The sequence below is a fragment of the Balaenoptera borealis genome (assembly GCF_965194805.1).
Source record: "Balaenoptera borealis genome assembly, chromosome: 11".
Classification (NCBI taxonomy): domain Eukaryota; kingdom Metazoa; phylum Chordata; class Mammalia; order Artiodactyla; family Balaenopteridae; genus Balaenoptera; species Balaenoptera borealis.
This window is the reverse complement of record NC_138868.1, coordinates 66,510,497-66,534,642: the sequence shown is the minus strand read 5'-3', so window position 1 is coordinate 66,534,642 and position 24,146 is coordinate 66,510,497. Positions and strand designations below refer to the sequence as shown.

The following is a 24,146-nucleotide window of genomic DNA, read 5'->3' as shown; positions in this document are numbered from 1 at the left end:
TTGCCCCCGCCCCGACCATGTGAGTTTGAGCAAGTCACTTAACCACTCTGTGAGTCAGTTTCTTTATCTGTAAAATGGGGATGATAATAGTACCAACCTCATAATGTCTTTGTGAAAATAAATGCTAAAATCCATGTAAAACATCAGTGTTGTGAGTTAAGTAGTACCACTCTCATTATCCAAAGATGAAATTTAAGAAAAGTTATATAAGTTACCCAAAATCACACAGTAAGTAAGTGGTATTGCTAGAAGTCAAACCCATGTTGATTCACTCCAAAGCCAGTACACTCAATTACCACGATGTATTGCCTATCTCAAGCAAACTAAAGCCCAATGCATTTAGAAAAACTTGGAGAATTACTGTGTATCTATCTGTATGTGTGTATTTGTGTATGATTATATAGAGATGTGTGGTATTTTGTGTGTGTATATGTGTAGTATGTGTATATATGTATATACATGTAATATACATGATGCTGTATAACTGTATACATTATTTTATTACATTCTATCATTATAAACTCCTGAATTTCTAGATCACCATGCAACTACTAGTTCAGTATCTGGTACATAGTAAGTACTTAAGAAACACAAGAGACTAAACACTGAAGATAAGAGCTTAGAGCATCATTTTTATGTAATGTTTCTTTGGTTATCTACCATTATGAAATTAAATCTCACTTTAGATTTATTGTGATAGACACTGAACAATGAGGAATCTGCTTAGAAATGGCAAAATTAGTAAATACATCTGTTGTAATTATATGTGATTATAATAAACCACAAGACATTATCCTAAGACCAGGAAAAATATAATTTCCTCTATTAAAATGATACTATTAAAACAATGGGATGAAGAATAGAAGGAAAGTGGACAGGCGGTCCCTAGCCATAGACCTGTGATTAATACCTTGTGTCCAGTATAATGGAGTGGAGATGGTTCTCCTGAAGCTCATGTAAGAGCACAATCTGGCAGACCCAGGACTTGCTGAGACTGCTTCCCTCTCTTTGGGTTCCATTCCCACTCTTAGGCAACTGTAACTGTCCCAGTAAGCATGCCTTCGCCCAGCCCTCGCCCCTCACATACATACAGGGACCAGGAACTCCCCAACCTCCCTCGACTACCACTACCTCATCTTGGTCTTATCAAAATCAAGTGATTTTAAAAGCTGAGAGAAATGGGAACTAAGATTTTTTGCAATATTTGGAAACACTTTGTGTGTTCCTCAGTAGCCTAAGAGACAGAGGAATAGAAAAAAGAAGGAAAAGTTTTGTGTGCGGATGTGAGATGGGAACAACCAAGGTGAAGGAAGAGGACTAGAGGAAGAAAGGAGGGTGACAAACACAACAACTCCGTTGAGATAAGAAGAACTGGTGCATGACCGTCTGTGTACAACAGAAGGGGAGAGCCGCTTTAGTTGGAGTCAGGTTTGGATAAATATTACTGCCTCACCTGTGATAAATGTTCTTGCTTTTACCATCTTCGTGGCTGCACACGTGCAGAAAAGCATTTGTTGAGTTGCTACTATATGCCAGGCCCCATGCTAGGCGTTTGTGAAAAGAACAGACGTGACCCTGCTCCCATGAACTTTACAGGCTAATGAGCAAGACAGATCATAAACTAGTAAGCAAACTGATATCGAGTTATAATTTGAAATGAGGGTATGAAGGAAGAGAACAGGGTTCTATTTGAGATTAACAGGGGTGACAGGCTGAGATAAAATAAAGAGAACATCACCTGTCTCCAGATCATTTTCAAATCCAGCCTAAATCACAGCAGCCTAAGTTAGGGCATGTGGGAGCATGCAAGCCAGGTCTGGATGGTGCTAAAAATCAAAGATTCATTAACCCACAGGATTTAATGGAGAAGATACAGGTCATATCCCATAGGAGGACTCACAGTTTCATAAGTATTAGGGGACATGTAGAGAAAACAGGACAAAATATTTTGTACCAGAACTGTCTGGGGAAAACCTGCCGGGACATAGAAGTTATTAGAATGACAGGTAGGAAAATAACAGTAATAGGCACCTACTAAGATCAAGAATCTTTCATAAATTACCTCACCTGATCCCCAACATTTTTCCATTTTGCAGATAGGGAAATTGTAACTCAGAAAGCATCAGCAAGTCTCCTAATGTAACACAGCTAGTTTATGATATCCTTATGAGATGGAGGCAAACTCTGGGAAGCAGGGGTAGATTGAAGTTTGGTGAGACTTAAAGTTCATGCAGTTGGGGTGGGCGGGGGGGGGGGCTCTATTTAAGAGAAAGGTTGAAAAATGTGAATACAAAAGTGGGAACAGGGCCTTGCAAGGGACTGCTGTGAATGAGGGGCCCCGATTCCCCATTAGCTTCAGAGCAAATCTGCTTCCATAGAGAAGCACTGAGGTGTGGGCTCCAATGGCTCTCAGATGGAGAAAACCAAGTTGCTAAGGGCAAACTGTAATCGAGGTCAACACTGAAGAGGGATCAGGCTTCCAATCTTCTAGGGTAGTAAGGGTCAAAAAAAAAAACAAAGGCAGCGGCTCAAGCCAGATCAGGAAAAAGATGAAAAGATTTGAAAAATAGCACACTTGCCTGTGTACCTTAAGCCATTTAAAATTTAAAGACAGAATAGCCCAACAAATGGCCCAGTTAGTGTTTATAACCAGCATTTTAGTGATAATATGCATCATAGTTAACCAATCCAGTAACCTTGGGCAAGTTACTTAATCTCCCTGTGTCCTAGTTCTTCCTCATTTGTAAAATAGGGATAATAGAAGTACCTAATTCAAAGGGCTGTTGCAATGATTAAATCAGTAAACTTTGGTATAGAATGTGTCTGGTCTATTCCAAGGGCTCAGTAAATATTGGCTCTCACTGTCATTATTACCCAGCTTGGTCTGACTCCAAAGCTTTTCCAGTTTCCATGCACAAAAATGTTAGGAAAAATTCCTGCTGGAAAACTACTCATCGGTCTTTAGGAAGAATAAATTATTTTGTCTGAAAACTCCTCAACCCTAAGATAGCAACCAGCAATTTTAAATTAATGCTACTGCAATGTTTCTTTCGGCGGATCCTGTTCTCATATGGAGACCCTCCTTCTGGTCAACATTTTGCTCCTCCCTGAAAAGTTTTCCCTATCGAGGATGTTGTGTAAGCTTGTAAAGCACCTTGGAATTAGTTTTAAAATCTGTATCTTCCTGAGTTTCTACTGATTGTGAAACAAGTAGCAATGTCAAAGGAAAGTACACAGTGAAAAGGCAATGACTTAAGATGATTCATATCTGAAGACAAGTTCTTATCCTAAGTGGGATTAAAATACAACCTTCGAGAGTTCTCTGGAAGCTAAATGAAAGGCTTTACTCAATACAAAATTTAACACATTTCCATAATATTGCTTTGCTGTAATTTATTAAACTATTCTCCAGTGGGTTTTTTTTTCTTGTTTTGTATAGTTTTTGCCATTTTACATATCACTGAAGGGAAAAATCTTTGCAAAGGAGCCTTCAAGCTTCTGTTGAATTATTTCTTTAGGATAAATTCCTCTGAATAGAATGACTGGGTCAATATAGCTGATTCTTTACATTTGAATTGCTGATTTGCATCGCTTCCCCAACTGTCAACGTCTACCTTCCTTTTATTTGATAAAGGACAGGGTACTATGTTCCCTGGTAGCTTCTCAAATACTTCTGCAACTTATATTCATTGCTGACATTATTTTCTGGGCCTATTGATCGTGCTCAGTTTTTGTTTTTAATCTGAAATCTCTGAATGAATCAAATTGACATTTCAAGTCTGGGCAAATGCTGTTTTTCTGTACATGGAGACCACAAGATCTGCCAGAACATGTAGTAAACCGCTCTAATATGTTTACTTATGTATGGGCACAGAGAGGGCAGAAGGATGAGACCGGAGTGGGGAATTCCTTTGCAAGATTACTTTGTGATAATGAACTAGATTTGGCCTTACTCTTCCTCTCTGAAGATTCACTCATGAGAACTTCCCTTCTGCTTACATCTAGAATTCTCCTTTGACCAGTCTGACTTGAAAGGATGACTTGGGCTTTCCTTCAGCTCTCTTTGTAACACCTTAGAGTGGCTGAAATACCCTGCCACTTCATCCTGTCTGTCTTCTGCTGTCACACAGTCTCCCACACATCAACGCTGATCTACTTCTCAGAGATGCCTCTTTCACAGCCTTCAGACTTTTGTGTATTCCTGGGTATATGCAAACTCCCGTCAGAGAAATGGTGGGGGCCTGGAGGGTGATTTATTCCACTCGGCCACTGTGTAGTCAAATTTGACCTTTGAAAAAATAAGTTTATATTGTGCTCAAAGCCTAACTCTACTAAGTACACACGGCTACTTTCATGTGTGACCTTTTCAGTCTCTCAAATGGGTTATCAGATTATTTAGATAAGGGGGTTTTTTCAGCATAAAATGAAGAAAAAGGTGAGGCGTTAATAAGGAGCATGATATCTGGAGGTAAGATGTCTGGTTTCTAGCCCCATTTCTGTGACTTACCGCTTATGGGGCCTTGGCCAGACTGGGAAGCTTTCTGAGCCACAGATTCCTTATCTGAATAATAATTACATTACTTAAGTTTGTTGAGAAAATTAAATGATATAAGAAAAGCTTTCTGCAATATTTTAAATGCTATTCAAATCTATTTCATAGTTTCTCTCCTTACTTTATCACTGTCAGGATAACAGTAGGACGATCCTAAGGGTAATGGGTCAATAAATCTGAAAAGTAAAATGTAGTGTGTGCGCTCTGCCTCATACATCTTAAAATCAGAAACTGTGTTTCTGGGTGATCGCTAAAGATATCACCTAGGGTAGGTGTTCGATCCGAACTTGGCCTGGAGTCCAAAGGTCTAGCCTGGTGTTTGAGTAAACCAACACGGGAACAAGGTTGAATGCGCCCAGAGCTGCTAGAAAGGTTGCACTGGTACAGAGGGAAAGTGGGGACAATGACTGCACCGAAGTCAAGATTGAAAACTAAAGGCAGAAACATCCTGTCCAAAGCCAGGGAGGCAAAGGGAAAGGGAGAACTGAGAAACAAAAACTGGCTCCTAAATTGGCTATAATCGGCTCAAATAGGATGGCGCCTGGAAGAGAATTCCAAAATCCTCACTGAGTAAAGCCAGGACCACTTTTATGTGGATCTATAACTGACTAGGTAACGGATAAGCGCATAGGGACACTAAGCTTTGTTTTCTTCATTTGTCTCTTCTTTGTTTTTCTTGACGTTTTCCTAGTCTAGTGACATGAAAGGTAATTGAGGGAAATATCTGGCAAATCCATGCCGGCCAATACCAATTCTGCAAACATATGCGACCAAAAACTTTATCTAAGTCCTTGTAAGTGCTTGAACTTGTGATAGTTCCCACTAGTTAATCAGTTTGAGAACGCAACACTGAACAGATAATAACTGGTTATTCTGGGTTCCTGGACTCAGTTCCAATTATGGGCGGGTTCTCCCCACACCAACAAGCAATTCTTTGAACACCAACTGGGTGTCTGACAATTCAACTCAATTGTGACACTACCTACCTGAAGATAACATCAGATCCCACAGGTTAAGGGTTCAGTCCCACAAGTCTGCCCTCCCCTACAGCTGTCACCAACCAGCTATAGATTGGAGGTTCCCGCAGCCCCTACCTTGGAAGTCAGAGCCAGTCCCAAGTCCAAATTGTATTTCTGACTGACTGGCTATAAATCAGAGGTTCCCACAATCCCCTCCTCAGCTTGGATAAATTTGCTATAGTGGCTCACAGAACTCAGAGAAACACTGTACTTACTGGATCACCGATTTATTGTAGAAGGATAGAACTCAGAACAAGATGGAAGAGGTGAATAGGGCAAAGTATGTGGGAAGAGACACAGAGCTTCCAGGCCCTCTCCGGGCACTGCACTCTGAACATCTCTACAAGTCACCAACCTGGAAGTTTCTAAACCTGTCCTTTGGGTTTTTATGGAGGCTTCCTTACATAGGTATGATTGATTAAATCACTGACCATTGGCAACTGAAATCAATCTCCAGCCCCTTTCCCTTCCCTGGAGGTCAAAAGGGTGGGATTGAAAGTTCTAACCCTCTAATCACATGGTTCGGTCCACTGGGCAACCAGGCCCCATCCTTAGCTGAGTTCCAAAATCACCTCATTAATATCACAGAAGACACATTTATCACTCTCAATACTTAGGAAATTTCAAGAGTTTTTAGAGCTGTGAGCCAGGAACGGTGGAGAAAGACCAAATGTATATGAAAAATATATTTTGGTCATCTGAAATCTTATAAATCACAATACTGCTCTAGTTGTGACTACAGTTAGCATAGCTTCTGATACGTGAACAGTGGTGTTTGTACCATGGTTATAAGGGTGAACTGTTTAGGCATTCTCTAAATGTGGATTATTGAGAACATAATACTTTGTTTTACCCAGTCTATCTCCCTCTTTTTTTTTCTATACAAATCTAACTCTATGAAGACTCTCACACTTTTTATATACAATAATATGTATAAAAAAGGAACACTATTTAAAAGAATACAAATGGTTAGGTAAGATAAAGTATTTGGTAGTAACTTGCTTCTTTAGGGTTTTCATAAACACACACACACACACACACACACTTATAAATACCTAAGCATAAGTAAATGCTATAAACAACCTTAGAAAATTCTTGGACTCAGCCTTGGTAGAGAAAGTAATGAAGCAAGGTAAGAGGCAGGAGGGTGCTGGCATTAGAGAATCTAAAATCTAATTCAGAGTGGCTTACATTATAAAGAAACCAATCTCACATAAAAAGAAGTTCTGAGGTTAAAGAGGCTAATTCAGTGGCTCAGAGACATTGCCTAGGACCTATGTTCCTTTAATCTTCCATGCCACCATTTTTTGGAATGTTGCCTTAACTTCTCTCATGCCCGCGGCATGGTTGTAACATTGTCAGGTATCACATCCAAACAACTGTCCACAGCAAAAAGGGACCATGTTTTCCAGTGTTTTCTTGATAAGACTAAAAAATTCATTAGAAATGTCCAGAATACCCTCTCTCATGATCATTGGCTGAAACTGATAAGTAAAATGGGTTACCATTATCACCTTAGTCTAATCAGCATCTAACTCCTCAATGTCAGAATGGGACAGCTTGGTATGAAGAATGGGGCTATGTGAAAGAGAGGCAAATACATTTTTTAACTGAGGATCTTTTGTACAACCTTCTGTGTTTTACCTGCCAATCATTTTCCTTAGATTTTTTGCTTACTCCATAAGCTTCCTGCCCAAAGTGGCTATTTCACTTTTCTACCCATACTTTCACAAACCTCAAATTCCACCCATTCTACTCTCACTGATTATCATTCCAACTTTGAGAGATCTCATGTCGTTTAGCACGAGCTTGCTCATCTTTCCTCCTCCCCACCTGAATATTTTCCCATAACATGGTTCTCCTTTTATTCATTCATTTATGCATATATTCATTCAACAAATATCATCACCTGTAATAAGCTCGGCAATGTCACAGGCACTGGAAAGATGGCAGTGAAGAAAACAGTCTAATATCATGGCTTCATAGAGCTCACATTCTTTTGAAGATTCTACCGGGAAAAAAGACAGTAAATAAAACAAATAAGTAAAATATAAATTATGTTGGATAAGATAAAAGCAGGAAATGGTACGAAGAGTGAGGTCACAGTTGCATTTTTAAACAGGGTGGTCATGGCAGGCTATATTGAGAAAGGAACATTTGAGAAAAGATTTAAAGGAGGTAGTCTCAAGATATTTTGTGGGGAAGCACTGAAGGCAGAGGAAATGGCCAAAGCAAACGGCACTTTAGTGGGAGGATGGCTGGTGGCTTCAAGCAGAACAAAGTGGGGAAGGGGGAAAAAAGTAAGTTATGGGATCAGAGAAATAATAGAGGGAGAAGATTATATAGGACTTTGTAAACCGTTATAAGAAATTTAGATTTACTCAGGGAGATGGGTTGAGCAGAGAAGTGATAAAAAAGATGTTTGTATTGACAGGATTATTCTGGTTGCTGTGTGGAGACTGGATGGGTTGGGTGGTGGGGAGGGTTTTCATAAGGACAGAAGCAGGGCCAGTTTGGGAAGCTAGTATAATTTTCATTGTAAAAGATGACAGTGGCTTGGACCAGGGTAGTAAATAGAGAGGGTGGTAAGAAATGGTCAGATTCTGGGTATGGTGTGAAGATGAAGCCTGCAGTATATGCCAACTGGTTAATTATGACGTACAAGTGAAAAAAGTGTGTTCTTTCCTTTTTTTCTGTAATTGTTTTATCTCAAAACTCTGCATTAGGTATTCCCTTTCCCCAAACATCTTTAATTTTTTTTCTCTCTTCCTTGGTCTCTTGACCTAAGTCTACAAAGTTGCTTCAGTTTCCACTTAATAAAAACAAAACAAAACCAAGCAAAACAAACAACAACAATAACAGCAAAGCCCTTTGGAGATTTGATAACCCCCCGAGTTACCTTTCCATTTTATTCATTTATTCATCCACGTATTCATTCACAAGTTTTATTCACTCATCATCTTTTTTTAATTCTCTAGTTTTCTAGGTTTATGCTTAATCTTAGCCTCAAAACTCTGCCTTCTTGACAGCAATTTTGGTGTGAAAATCACTTATTGGGTTTTCTGTGACAAAGTGATTTGTTCTATAACTACTTCAATAATTTATATTTTTGAGGAAAAGACTCTTTCCTTCCATATCATTCATCTCTGCTCATACATACTTCTATTCTGAATAGCAGAATGCAGTTGAGGAAAAAGAGGATTTAAATTTACTTCGTAAATGGGATGCATTCATAATGGTTTAAATGAGAGATTTCCTTTAAAAACACCCTCCTACACACTAACTCCCCAATCCTTCTCTCCTGCCCTGTTGGTGACCATTCCATATTGAATTTACACAGAAAACACACATGAAATTTCCAACATTTTCCATCTTCCTTTCATTGACCTCTAAGACAGACCACTGTTGGGTTTTTTTTTTTTCCTCTAAATATTTTAAAGGATGATAGAATAAAGTAAAATATGTGTACAGTGGTTTCTACACAAAGGAGAAAATGTCTCCCTGTGGTTTGCACTAAACTGAATGATACCCAGTGTGGGAGCAGAAAATGAGCTGGGCGTTGTTAAGAGTTCAGAAGAATTAGCTCAACGCTCCTTCAAAGAGTAGAGTATGCGGCATAGTGTGAGTCAGTGTGGGAGAGAAGATGGTAAAAGAAAACTATTTCTCAAGATAATTTTAGTTACTGGAAGGAACAACACTTTGGGCAGGACAAGGCCTTGACTAAATTATGGAGTCAGGGAAATGTGCCTCTGGCACCTTCAGCTTTCTCCTTTTCTGTCCCTTTTTTCCCTCTACTACTGAGACCTCTAGGATCTCAATGCTGTTTTTCCCCTCTCATCTCAACCACATACTCAGAGAGTCTGCAATATGTATCAGAAAACATCCCTCCAAATATGCCATGGGATGTCTATTCACAACAGCACTTGCTTCCTCAGCCTCCTCGCTCATGGATGATGGAAAATCTTTGCACTTGACATTAAGGGAAGGTGAGAGAATTTACCATGGACTCTTCCTAGCATCTCAGAAACAGTATCGTGTTGGAAAATTCCATTTACACATACTGGTCTTTGTTTCACCCACTGGACTTTTCCCTTCCAAACCATTTGAAGGCTCTGTCTGTAATCCCTATTTCTTGATAAAGACCCTCCTTCAACTTCAACCTCTTCACTAAACACTCCATTTACTGTATTTTCTTTACCTAAAACCTGGTTCTCTCCTAAGGACATTCCTTCCCCTGTAGGCCTTTCATAGAAGGTTACTTATCCTTCCACATCACATACTCCTCAGGGCACAGAGCTGGGGGTCAGCAACTCCATGCTACTTCCAGACATATTCCACATGTCATACAGAAATGTAAAAGTGAAAAACCGCCTTCATTGAGGCTCTTGACATCTAGTTATCCCTCTATCTTGCAACTTTCTTTAAAATTACTATTTACTACCAACTTCTGGGTAAAGAATTTCTGTCCACCCCAAGCTCTGCTATCATTCTGGGTTACTTTAGTGCCTATATAAAGAGGAAACCATCACCATGGGCTCATTTCTCAACTGTAATGATTAAATTCTAATGCAATTAGAATTATCATTTTAGCCATCCTACCTCTGGTAAACATATTACCTGAATCTCCCTCCCATAGGAGTCCTTATGTCTAATAGCAAACTCTCTCTTTTCCTTCTAGCTTCAGGCATCATCCCCACAATACCTGCTATTTCACCTAATATACACATTCTTCTTTGAATTTGTTCATTTTATTCTGGTCTTTCACCTCATTCTGGACTCATTTATCCATTCTGGACCACGTAGCCTATATAGAAATTTCAGTAATCCAGTGTCTAGTAGATATTGGCAGAGACAGGGGAAAGGGAGTAAAGAAATGGAATTTTTTATTCAAATCATTATGGAGAAATTACATTTACTATCCAATCCTGAGTGATTACCCCCATATCTTTTAAATTCACCAGATGAACATGGGCTCTTGTAGAACTGAGTAAAGAGGAACTAGAGCTTCCTGGACAAAGGAGGTACAAAATGAACCAAAAAAAAAAAAAAAAAAAAAAAAAATCTTCATAGACGGCAACTAAAGCTAATTTCAGAACAAATCATTCTTAAATCTTTTAAACCTATTGTGACAGTTTTTCATGCTAAGATTATGGCCCAGAAACCAAAGTGTCAAAGCTATATTGAGCACAGATCTACAAGCCTGGAGACTGTAAAGGGAAAAAATAGCAGATTGAAGAACCCTGAATTCAGTATCTAGCATATAGCAGGTACTCAGAAAACATTTAGAGGGAATGCTTCCATTAACAGTGTTATAGAAGTTTGTGAACAGGTAGAATGAGCGAGTCTGTAACCCTTCCCTCCACCACCCCATAGTTTACCTGCTCTCTGTGGGCACTTTCAACCATTCTCGCGGTATTTGCAGTCATCTGTATGCTAATGGCTCCCAAGTACATAACAGTCCCCTAACTTCTGGATTCTTAAACCCATGTGCCTACTGAATTTGTCCAATTTTATGTTCCACCAGCATCTCAAACCCAATATTCCAAAATGAAGCTTTTTATTTCTTCCTCCAAATATACTCCTTCTCCTATATTTTCTTAACTTGGTTAAGTGCACCACCCAAGGCAGTAACTGAGGTAGCATTCTACACTTCTCTCTCTTAAACTCAAGGATAATCCTACTCATTCTACCTCCTAAATATTTTTGAAACTGTTCTCTAATTTTCCTCCGTATTATCACTACCCCAAGGAATTATCTCATCATCTCTCACATGAACTATTGCAACAGAATGAGTCGCTCTATCTCTAGTTCCATTCCCTCAAGTCCATAGTATTTTATCTAAATGTCAACTCTGACCACATTTTTTTCTTAGCCTCTCCATCCACACCGTGCATTTTACCTTGTGTTATTTACCCTAGGTTACAGTAAAAAATACCAAGCACTGTTTCCCCATGTATACTACGCTGTTTGCTCTTGATTTTTCTTCTGCCTGCCTACCCATCTTTTCACACTGCATTCCTACTCATCTTTCAAGATTTACCCTAGGATCATATCTCACTGAAGTTTTTCCTGCCATTCTAGTATGGGTTAGGAGTCCTTCTTGTATTCGTTTCTATAATAAAACTTCTCACGTTGTTTAAAAATTATCTGCTTACATTTCATCCTCCCACTCCAGGCTATGAACTTATCAACGGCATAGAGCTATCCACGTGCTCCTTATCATAGTGCCTTGCACGTGGAGTATTCAGTAAATGGTTTGAATGCTGTAAATTAGACATATGTAGTGCATCTATAGGAACCCAAATGAGGGAACACAACATAAAGTCCTACACTAGCTCCTCCACTGGCCATCCTTATTAACTCTACTACTTATTTGCAAAATGGGGCCTAGAAGAGAAAAGGTAAATAATAAGTCTTCATAGTTTTGTTTCTAAAATTACTGACACTGTTACTTATATGGAAGATGAATGGAAATAAGATGAGCTTTGGAGTCAGAGAGGCACATTTTCTAATACTGGGTTCCCCATTCATAAACCTTGTAAGCTTGGGCTTACGGACCCTGATCCTCAATGCCTGCCTCTTTGGAGTAAGGATAATAGCACCTACCTTGTAGGGTAGCTTTAAGAATTGAAGATAATATACCAAAAAGAACCAGGAACATTCAATATTCTGTTATCATTATTATTTCTATTATGACCTTGAATATAATCACAAAGCATTTTATTTGAAAACTGAGTTAATATTTGTAAAGCACGTAAAACAGTACCTCAAGAGTATGTGTGTACATGTGTGCATAACTGTAATGTATATCTCTGCTTTAGTAAGTGCCTAAAAGATATATGAATTTATTATATAAGAGAAGTAATTTTCAATGATATTTTATGAGCTATAAATTCTGAAAATCTTTAACTATTTTAACTGACAGTTCTATAGTTCTGAAATAAGCCCAAATGGAAAGAATTATACACCTGCAGCAGAGACTATAAAAGCATCATTAGCTACTTTAAACAGTACATTATGGTGAATGGAATAATGAATAAGTGAATGAATGAAAATGTGGTTTATTTAAGTATCTGGTAAACATAGTTAAGCTGTAATTATAGTTACAGACAGGAAGAAGGGTCCCATCCAAAAGCAAAGATAAGCTTCCCAATCTGTAAATGACATTTTCACCTTGAATACAAGAACTATTTGAAAGGTCTAAATAAGTCTAATGTATCTCTTGCTTTATTGGAATAAGTTGGGATTTGTATTTTTTATTTTGTTTTGTAAAATCTTTTACCAAAAGAGAGTGGGTTATGAGAGAATAAGATGTTTCAAAAGCAGGGGCACCTGGCAGAGTGTGTGTGTATGTGTGTGTGTACATGAGAGAGACAGACAGAGAGACATAGATAGAGACAGAAAGAAGAGCTTTGGGGCATGAAGAGTGTAGATGTCCTAAATTAGCTATGAAAAAATTTAAATTAACTGGAAATTAGCCTAACAGAAGATATTCAAAAATACTTTTAAGGACCCCTTTGTAAAGAACCATGAATACTTCTATTATTCTATTAATATTAATATTCTTTTAATTTAAGCTCTAGAGCAGCATTCTGACTATGCAACCCAATTCACAAATAAATACAATATATTTTCTATTGAAATGTGGAATGTCCTTCAATGACTGGTACTTCACAAGGGATCCTCTTCCAAGGTGTTTTCTTTGGTGAAATAAAAGCTGCTCAATCTGGTTTGGTCCGATGCTTTATCTTCTCAAAGAAAGTCTTCTAAGTTCTTTTCCTCTCTTCTTTATAGCTTAGACATAAAGTTACTGTGTACATACTGTCTTCTCCCCTTCCTTCTCCCATGAGACTGTGAGCTCTATGAGGCAGGACCTGAGGATTACTTATCTCTCTATCCCTAGGACAAAGCCCATTGCCTAGAATTTAATAGATGCTCAACTAATGTTTACTGAAGAAGGTAATCCATTTTGCTTGATTGAATGAGCCACTTCACTTTCACTCGAATACTAAATACTTTTCACATCTTAGAAGAGAAAAAAGTTATGAGGAAGCCCTTTGTCCCAGGACAAATAATGATTTTAATTTTGTTGCCTTTTGTTTTATTTAACATGAATTTTGAGACAGCAGGAAAAGAAAACTTTTTTAAAAAGTGACTATATCAAGGGTAAACAGGTCTTCTGATAGTCACTTTATCACTACCTGCTGAATACCAGGAACATGGATGAAGTGGCACCAGATCAGGCTCCAGATTTAGAAGGGAAAATGTAATAAAGATAATAAACCTTAAGAGTCTTGGACGCTTGCAAGCTCTACTGACTATTATTCTCTACTCACTAGGCTTGTGATTTTGGTCAAGTCAGTTAAGTAAGTCTCAGTTTCCTCATTTGGCAAATGGGGATAACAATGCCTCTTTAATTACCCCACAGGCTTAAACTGATGAATTAAAAAAAGATTATTTCTGTGAAAGCATGTTGGCTCTGAAAACTGTCATACAAATATAAGGGTTCATCTTGATGCACAATGTAGCAGACAAATTTTGGACATCTCATAACTTATTTTAGATGAAACTTCTAGTACCTTCCAGGTGTGGTGAATTGCTAACTCTGATATAAAAGCTGTTTTAAGCCACTCGCCACAATGCAAGCAGCCCAATACTGACTGTCACACTTCAGCTTAATGGTTATGTAAACCTCTCACATCCAAGGAACGTCTCTTTTCTCTTTGGGCATCACCAGTCTCTACTATCACGCTCAGACATAGTACCACTCAATGAAGGTTCATTAATGATAAGAATGACTTTTTAAACTAGAAGGCAAACACATTATAATGGCTAAAAGTGTAGGTTCTGAACTTAGATTCCTGTGTCCAAAATCCTTGATCAATCTACTTAATCCTTATAATCTTAGGTGTCTGCTTCAGTAAAATGGATATAATAATAGCAGAGGCTCTGCCACAAGTTGTTGCCAGGACTACATTTGGGTCAAATTCCAGCACCAGGCCTGGCATATGGTAAACACTAAATAAATTCTCATTTACTGATATTCATCTTTTTCTTAGATGCTATGAATTACATCCTTTTTACCACTGACTATTAAGTGTGATCAATAGGCAATGTAAAAGGGTAGATCACATGTGGCTCAACCAAGGAGTAACCAAATTACCCCCCAGTGTTATCGATACACCATCACAACCATCTATAGCATCACAGGCCAGCCACCGCAGTGAAAGCAGGAGCCCTGTGCGGGCGAGGGGCCACCCTCTGCAGCCCCAGCTCTGCCTCAGCCCGGCCAGTGAAGCACACAATCACATCTTTCTGTTTGCTCCTGTCCTTGTTCATGCTCACCAGGTACAAAGACAGGAGACTGGCCCAGCACAAGTCGGAAATAGAGTGTTTCACCCCCAAAGGGAGTATGGGGAATGGTGGGAGAGCAACAATGAGCAGGTAAGCAAACTGTGAGTGGCCTGAGGTGGTGTGAACTACATGCACGCAAGCTACAGGAACAGGTGGCTCCCTGGTCTGGGTCCTCACTCAACCGCGCCTCCCATGCAATGCGTCCAACCTGGGCCACCACTGGGTTTCTACGTGCGTTTGATTTGCAAAAACCCACGCCGCCCTCGTGTGAAGTGATGGGAGCCTCCTGTCCCGGACGCTGCTGTTCCCCAGGGTTGTGCGCTTTGCATGTCTGAAGCCTTAGCTCACAGTCAGTGTTCCTGTGGGTTTTAAATGACTGGTTACACGCTTCTGTGGAGTTTGCAAAGTGGAAGAGATTGGAGGAAATTCACATTTCAGGACTGTACAATTGCTTAACAAAAACAAATGCAAAAGCCTAGGACTGGTTTTGCGGGAAGGCCTGCAGTGGAGGGGAGACTCCAGCCCTGATCCCACAAGCCTGGGAATTAACCTGACTTACTTTGAATGAAATGTCATCTCACGGCCAAGGGCAAATGCCAGGCCAAACGAGTGAACTGTAGAGGCCAGAGGCTTTTCGTGAACTGAAATCAGGAAAGCTAGTCCTCCTCTAGCTACCGTAGCTTTGCAGCTCCCTTCCTTCTCTGTGTTTGGTGGTGAACACACCCTGTCGCTGCGCTGTGCATGTTCCGTCATACCAGGCCCTCCCAACCAAGCTGTGCCCAGGAAACTGGGGTAGCTGGAACTATAAGCATCGACTGAGCTTCGTTTGCATGAAATAAACGTGCTTTATTGCATGGGACTGGGTTTCAAGAAAAGGGCTCTGGAGATAAAGACGGCCAAGGCTGGCATTAAACAGTTCCAGAAGGCTGGAGGAGCCGTGAGTTGGGACATTGTCCCCCATGAACTAACTCCCCACCTCTAATTTGCTGTGGCATTTCCCAATCCATCTGTGGTACTGAAGTGTGGGAGGGAAGCTCTCGCAAATCAGCCTGGATTAAAGGCAAGGGCAAGTACAGAAGGTACAGTGTGTACATATGTGTGCCCATGTGCTGAGAGCAGAGCTTGAGATCCCGCTGCAGAGCAAGAAGAGAATCTAATCCCGGGAACTTTCACCTCCAAACGTTGTTTGATTCCGCAGTAGTGGGTGCCTTCTGGTTTTCAAAATAATGTCTAACTTTCTACAAGGACACTGCACAACTTCTGGGGGCCGTTCACATCACAGTCTGTGAAAATGATGCCCTGAACTGTGCAGTGTACAGCCTGAGCCATCATTCACAGCAGCCCTGGTCAAGAGCTTGGCTGACTTCGTTCACAGCTCCCAGAGACAAGGCAGTGAGAGCATGTGTGCACGTGTAGGCACATATGTGTGCACACTGGTGTATCTGATAGTCTTATGCCCACAATCCCTTTATACAGCTTTCTTTGGATCTCAGTGTGTCTGGAAGATAAGCCTCAGTGGATCATTTTGTGGCGGGTAACTCAACAGACTGCTACTGGGGCTCCTAGTTTCCTTCCATTCAGATATGACTAAGTGGCACAATTCCTCTACTTGAAAATCATCCAGACAGCATCAGAGTTGACAGGACAAGGTGAAAATGACTGCATCAAATGAGCGCAGGGGTTCTGTCCAAAGTGACTTGTAATTTGAGGCACTGTCTCGGACTGGAGTTCCCAAACGTAGCAAACTTGGCTGCCTATCAAACATCCTAAGGCAAAATCTTGGGCAGCACAACCCAGGAATCTGTAGTGTAACAAGTTTCCAAGGTCATTCAGATTTAGTCAGTCCATAAACCGATATTCTGAAATAATCCACTTGTGTAGGAGATGACGTGAAGCTATTCGTGGCAAACATAAGGTCTCAATTCCGTCATGCGGTATTCTTGAGAGAGTTTAGTCAGTGCTTGGAACTCTCAGATCTGATCAGCCTAGCGATTAGATTTGCTCAAGGCTGTCTTGTTTGAGAATGGGGGCGGTGGGGGGAGGAAGGAGACAGGAGACAGTAAGGGGACCCCAGCTTCCTTGGGTCAAGTCCAGCTCTACAAAGGTAGCCACTCAATGTGTCTACACTGTAATGGTCTAAGTTTCCCTACAACAGTAAGATACCATTTAGCATTTGTTTGAATATAGCCAAGGTAATGGCAAGGCTTATTACACTGATATGTCCTGCTAGGCAGAGGGGAACAGTGTATGCTGTAGTTAAGAGAGTTCTGATGGAGCAAACACCTCAGCCTCACAGATAAGCATAGTCAAGTAGGAACAAATGATCTTCCCTTCCTACTTTTTCTTTCCATTTCTTTAACATCAAGTAAAAATTGACAAAGAGAGAGAAAGCATATATGGGAGGAGTCCTTCTATTTGTTTATACGAATACACACACAAAATATCTATCCAAAAGAAATAAGTTTAAAATGACTATTAAGAGAAAGATATTAAGATATCAGAGAGGAGACAACTGCAATGTAAACTATTTCTAAATAAGGGGTTAGAGTAGTTAATCCCAATTTGCTTGCTCTGGAATAGAATGGAAGGGCTGGAAAAAGAATAACTGTATGAGACTTTCATAGATACTTTTAGTACCAGCTGATAAGGCCCTCTTTCTTATCCATTCCCACTCCTCCTCCCAGTTGCTTCCCAGAGTCACAGTCAAGCATCATATTTACTCTGCAAACATCTGGGCCGATTCTGCGGCCACTACCAAACAACCAGTCCCAGGGAGGGGCTGAGGAAAGCTCCAACAACCACAGAAAACCAGCAGTGTCGCCCCGCATCTCATTTGCCTATGTTTTCTATGATGAAACTACAGAATGGACCAGACCCTATGAAGTCATGCCTGGGGAGATTCTTGCAGAGCCACGTTGCCTGGCAGGAGAGAAGGAGCTTTACAAGGCATGCAGTCATAGCACAGCAGAACAGCATGACCTTATCTGCAACATTGGCAGGGCCTTAGAGACACCCCCTCACATCTCCCCCCTCCCCCCCCACTTGGAAAGGAAAAGGAACATTGTATGTATCCATAACATTCTAGCTTCCTGAAATACTATGTCGCCGTTTTCCCTTTATGTGAACATTCTTTTTCTTTCTGTCTGACTATAGCAGAACTTGTCACCTTTTCATATTTTCACAGTGGACAGTCTAAGTGTGTTTCAGAGCAGAGTCTTCCTGATTGCAGGAGAAGTGAGAGAGTGTCCTAAACAGGGAGGTGCTCTAAGAACCAGAAATTCTCTAAGCCCTGTTACGTGGGAGTTCATATGGAGATGGTCCGCTCTCGGGATTGGCTAAATCCTCAACAATGAATGTTACTATTGCCTGTCTCAGCAGGGGGATTCCGCCCCAGTGCTCCCTGGAATCTGCATTCTGATGTGCTTATGTTATACCCCATGAAGGAGAGGCACAGACATTGAGTCTCGCAGTCTCTCTTTGAGAAAGGGCCCCCTTAATCGAATGATACAGATCTAAAGCCCCCATTCAGTGCTTGAAGGAAGGAGGGTGGTAGGGGGTTATTTTTACTGTTGGTACGTCATGATATCAATTATGTGAAAGATCAACCCCTAGTCAGTTGAGTAACTGATTTTCTCCTAGTAGATGCAGCATCTAATTTTAGTGGGTATAATTGTACAATAACACCTTAGGGAATCTAGTAGCAGCGATGTAATAATAGTCATTATTAAATGAGTAAGGAACTCAGATTTGAAAGTAACCCCAAAATGTGATATCTGTGTTAGGATTTTTTTGCCTCTCATTCCTTCAATTATTTCTTCCTCCATGTAATGATCATTTACTAAGCACCTACTATGAGCCAAGCACTGACAAGACTCTGGAGATAAATGGATGACCAAGTCAAGACTAATGCCCTTGAAAATCAATTGTCTATTGGGAAACAGAGTCAGAAAAACAGATCACTGCAGTGCAATATGGAAGCCCTCTCCCATAGAACAATTATTTATCAGATTAACTCCTCATTTAATATCATAAACAATAACCTATGCCAGTGCAAATAGAATTAAGAGTAATAGAAACTAAATAATAATAAACCTGAATCGAGTGTTCAGAAACAGCTAGGCACACAGTTATATACAATTCAGAGTCTATAAAATGCTCAATCTAAAGACACAGAGTGGCAGATCGGATAAAAATACAAGAGCCTACAATATGCTGCCTACAAGAGACCCACTTCAGGGCAAAGGACACACACAGATTGAAAGCAAAGGCATGGAAAAAAGACATCTCATGCAAACAGAAATGACAAAAAAGCAGGGTCCCAACACTCGTATCAGACAAGATAGACCTTAAAACAAAGGCCATAAAGAAAGATAAAGAAGGACACTGTATAATGATAAAAATTCAGAGTCCACAGAAGAGAAAGAGGCTGCCTTTGCAGCACAGCAGAGGCCAGCTGGGCGCTGAGCCATAGGTTAGGATGGCTGCAGTAGTCTTCTCTTCACTCCTCCCCAAAGTCAACTTCAAATTAATGTTATAACTTATATTTAGAGATGTTCTCAAACAAGTAAGACTAATAATAACAATTGCTTCCATTACTGTAATTACTATGCATCAGATACTGGGGTAGTCCCTTCACAAATGTTATACATTAAGTTCTCACAAGAACATTATAAGCAAGATATTTTTCCTTTCCATGGTATATATGAGATCATACAGTATTTGTCTTTATCTGCCTTATTTAACTTAATATAATGCCCTCAAGTTTCATCCACGTTGTCACAAATAGCAGGATTTCCTTCTATTTCAAGGCTGAACAATATTTTCTTTATCCACGTTTTCTTTATCCATTTGTCCATCAATGGACTCAGGTTGTTTCCATATCTTGGCTATTGTAAATAATGCTGCAACAAACATTAGGGTACAGATATCTTTTCAAGATATTGATTTCATTTCTTTGGATAAATACCCAGCGTTGGAATTGCTGGGTTCATATGGCAGTGTGATTTTTAACTTTTTGAGGAACCTCCAAACTGTCTTCCACAGTGGCTGCACCAATTTATATTCCCACCAAAGTGTGCAAGGGTCCCCTTTTCTCCACATCCTTGCAAATGCTTGTTATTTCTTCTCTTTTTGATACAAGCCATTCTAACAGGTATGATGTGATATCTCATTGGGGTTTGGATTTGCATCTCCCTGATGGTTAGTGATGTTGAGCACCTTTTCATGTACCTGATGGCCATCTGTATGTCTTCTTTGGAAAAATGTCTCTTCAGAAGTGACACATTTTCTTTATCCATTTATCCACCAATGGACATTTAGGTTGTTATGCTACTATGAATAATGCTGCAATGAACATGAGGGTGCTAATATCTCTTTTGAGATCCTGATTTCAATTTTTTTGGATATATACCCAGCAGTGGGATTGCTGGATCAGGTGGCAGTCTGCTTTCAATTTTTTAAGGAACTTCCATACTGTTTTCCACAGATGTTGCAACATTTTGCATTTTGCGTTTTGCACAAGGGTTCCAATTTCTCCACATCCTCACCAACACTTGTTATCCTTTGTGAGATTTTTTTGATTAATAGTTATCCTAACAGTTGTGAAGTGACAATACTGTAATGTATACTAAAAAATTTAAGAGGGTAGGTCTCATTTTAAGTGTCCTTACTGTAATACAAGGAAGGAAGGAAGGAGGGAGGGAGGGAGGGAAGAAGGGAGGGAGGAAAGGAATGAAAAGATACATCATGAAGCACATGAAGCAACCCAAAGGGAATGGAACTGGAATTGACTTAGTGCCTCACATCTGTGGCATGGCCCATTTTAAGCAATAAGAAAAAATAATCCAGAAAATTGCTTTCTTAAATGAGGAGCTTTGTATATGTAATAAGCATGTTAGTGGTAGATGTCCAATCAGGATTCAAGCCTCGAAACCAGAGTACTCTTCATACATCAGATTTAAGTTACATGCATTAGCTGAGGTGCTTTAACTAAGGTCAAAAGGAATATTCTGTCTAAACAGAAATCATTTTTTCAGCAACCACTGTAAAATTCCGGGGACATTCTCTTATCCTACAGTCCCTCAGGAGTCATCTCTGCAATGTTCAGGTGAATGTTGACACAGAGCTTTGGAATTTATTATCAGGTCATTTTATGGACACAAACTTGGGTGTTGCCATTTCCCTTGCTGCTCCACAAAGGTATGTCTTGTCAGCCCTTTGGTTCAGTGTGTATCTTGCCCCTCAGCACAGAGACAATATTGCGTGGTGGCAGTGATCTGGATTTAGGGTCATATTTGAGGCACTGTTCTGCCTTTTATTTGAGTTAGACAACTTAGTTAAGTTCCATAAACCTCAGTTTTTGCATCTATAATACAGGTTAGTAATACCTGTCTACACCAAGCACTCAAGGTGAAAGAATTTACTTCATTTGCTTGACACTCCCAGCCCACCTACTCTGCATCAGGTACCATACTAAGCACAGGAGACGCATGTAGGTGCTGCCCTTGGAGTGTTCCAAGTTTTGTGCAGGAACAGACCTATAAATACGTCATTAGAAGTGCTATGTCAAACAGCTGTTGTGAAGGTCAAATATAATAATACAGGTGAAAACACCTTGTGAAGTAGAAAGTTCTATTCAAACGGGAGCTACTATCATTCCAAGACTCTCCTTTGCCATCAATCCCAATCCCATGTTTTATTCAAGGTTTAAATCAAGCTGGATTCTTCCACAAAGTCTTCCTGGCAGCTTCAGCCCATAGGCACGAAACAGCTGTGTCTTCTTTTGTTCTTTCTTTACCCACTTGCAATCTGGGCATTATAGTGATTGCTGGGGGAAAAAAAAATCATTTCCTGTTTTGGAAAAAAAATCTTCTAATCTTAGTTGAAGCACCTCAACTAAACCTAGAACTTATATCTCAGTATGAGGAGTCTAGTTTTGAGTCTGGCTTACTGAATTATGGATCGAAAGAAATAGCTTAATTTGAGAAAGAAAACTCTGTGATGATCCAACAAACTGCCTCTGCTTGGCACACGCTCCTGCATGCCCTTCGTTAGATGCTTCCTCTTTATAAGAACTTGGGGGAAGTAGCAGCAATCCTAGACCATCAGGCACTTTAATAACCCACCCTGATTGGACATGGAACATTCTGAAAAGGCCTCCGCTGCTGTTAGACCAAAGACAAATTAAAATAGGGCTGAATGGTTCTCCTCCCGCTAGGATTTTATTAGGGACTAAATGCCTACTACGAGATGTCCTCTGAGGGAATTATCTTAGAAGCATGCCGCCACTACTCCCGCTCCAGCTACTTAAGAGAGGTGAAAGTCCACCACGGGGTTGTTGGAAGGGTTTCACAGGGCTAAACACACGAATTAGCTTCTTTGCCGTATATGCAAGATGTATATTAACTGGATCTTGTTTATACATGTTATTTTAACATTCCCCAGGCTTTAAGGCCTCGGTAAGCTCCACTTTATTTGCAAATCCTTCCTTGAAACTTCTTTCCCCCGTGAGCAACCCTTTCTCTGAATTCCTCTAATACCAACAAGAAAAACCCAAAGCGCAAGGACAAATGTCTTTTTTTCACAATGGTTTTCATATCAGTATGTTCCTTTCCATCCTCATTTTGGCCACACCTGTTAGCATCTTACACTGTATCCCTGCACTATTAAAACAAGCTCTTAAATCTACTCTGGGTACCACTATTGCTTGTGTCAATCTTCTTGGTTCCTCATTGCCTGAAGGACTAATTAACTTAAATATTAATTAGGCTTGAACGTTTTCCTGAAGTAGGACCAGGACTGGGGCCAGACAAGGAATAAGGTCAATGGATGAAGCTGTGGTGAAGGTTTAGAGAAGATTATGGCATATATGGTTCCTGCGCTCAATTGTTTTTGTTGAGCTCGAGAAAGAAGATCAAATGCATAAAATATTAAATAACAACAGAGAATTCTTACAGCTGAAGAATAACACAGAAAAGCGATGGGTACTCCTTGATATATTCATTTATTGATTGATCAAGCATGTAGGTTACATATGCATCTAATAATCAGACCATCTTTCTGGTCTAACATATTAGACCACCCGTTTATCCCAGACACTAATAAGAAGTCCAAGGCTGATTACTCATGAGTTATTAAAATAGCAAAAGAAAGTCTTGGGTTGGCCAAAAAGTTCGTTCTTGTTTTTCCTCTAAGATGGTACGGAAAATCCGAACGAACTTTTTGGCCAATCCAATAGAAGAAAGAAGATTCTTGTAGGTCAGGGGTGGCCAGGAAGAATTTTTACAGCAGACAAAAAAAGTCTAAACTCTACCTTCTGATGCCTTAACTTCTTACTCTATACCCACACAGTCAAACTGGACTACTGGTTATTTCCTGGAAAATTCTTTGTGGATTCCTGGACTTCTGTCACTGCTATCCTTCCTGGAGAGCAATTCTTAGCACTCTCTTTTTGGATTTTGCCATAACCTACTAATTATTCAAGGCCTAGGTGCAATCTGTCTCCTGTAGGCAGGCAACATTCCCTGGCAAACCCCCTCCCACTAGAAATGATTTCTTCTTGTTGTGAAGTTCTGAATCCCTTGTGATCTGTCCCCTCTAGGAACTCAATGAACTGAATGCTTGTTCCCATGCTCCATCATCCCTCACTCACCTCATGATTAGCATCCTTCCTCCTGGCCATCTGCTTCCTCATTTCAAGGTCCTAGGTAAAAGAAAAACCACCTCTATCAGAATACTGTAATTCATATTGTTAGCCTTCTTCTGTAAGTATTTTCTCTTGACATCAATTATACCCTCTTTGAGGGAAGTCTCTTACATCAGTAACTTCTCAGCCGCAATATCAAAAAGCACTGATGAATCAAAATCATTGGCAAAGGTACCACAAATCACTTACTACCAATATTAGTTGAAATACCAAAATTTTCAAAATAGTGCAGATTTAAGATTATCCCTGAAATTACACCACTCTCATTTACTGGTATTCCAAAATAAGTCAGAGAGAAAGTAAGTGTGCTATACACAGGACAACTGTCTTCTGTTGAATCACAACATGAAAAAAAAAGGCTGAAACTGCCTTATAATATTAATGTATATGGCTGTAAGCTTCAAGTGCCTTCATCATCAAGGCATCCAATCATCATCCTTGACAAATATAGGTGCTCAATCAACCTGTGCTATTTGAGTTAGCAACCAAAGAGAGATGCAGGGTGTTTTCTTGAGAC

General features: G+C 40.0%; 1 protein-coding gene and 1 long non-coding RNA gene across 6 annotated transcripts in view; one reads left to right on the top strand and one right to left on the bottom strand.

Annotated features, from left to right (window-relative positions):
- The window catches only part of LOC309605137, a 394,782-nt gene that overhangs the window by 190,676 nt on the left and 179,960 nt on the right, over positions 1-24,146 (bottom strand). For both annotated transcript variants that reach the window (XR_014231242.1, XR_014231243.1), the window contains 2 exons: positions 23,576-23,626; positions 7,481-7,579 (listed from right to left, as the gene is read on the bottom strand). This is a non-coding gene — a long non-coding RNA (uncharacterized lncRNA). The remainder of the gene's footprint in view (positions 1-7,480; positions 7,580-23,575; positions 23,627-24,146) is intronic.
- GRM5 (glutamate metabotropic receptor 5) overlaps positions 1-24,146 on the top strand; it is a 547,875-nt gene that overhangs the window by 512,720 nt on the left and 11,009 nt on the right. For 3 of the 4 annotated variants that reach the window (XM_082340447.1, XM_082340448.1, XM_082340446.1), the window contains one exon: positions 14,920-15,015. The exons of the other annotated variant lie outside the window; for it this stretch is intronic. In XM_082340447.1, the coding sequence (XP_082196573.1) occupies positions 14,920-15,015 (96 nt within the window). The remainder of the gene's footprint in view (positions 1-14,919; positions 15,016-24,146) is intronic. 4 annotated transcript variants of the gene reach the window in all.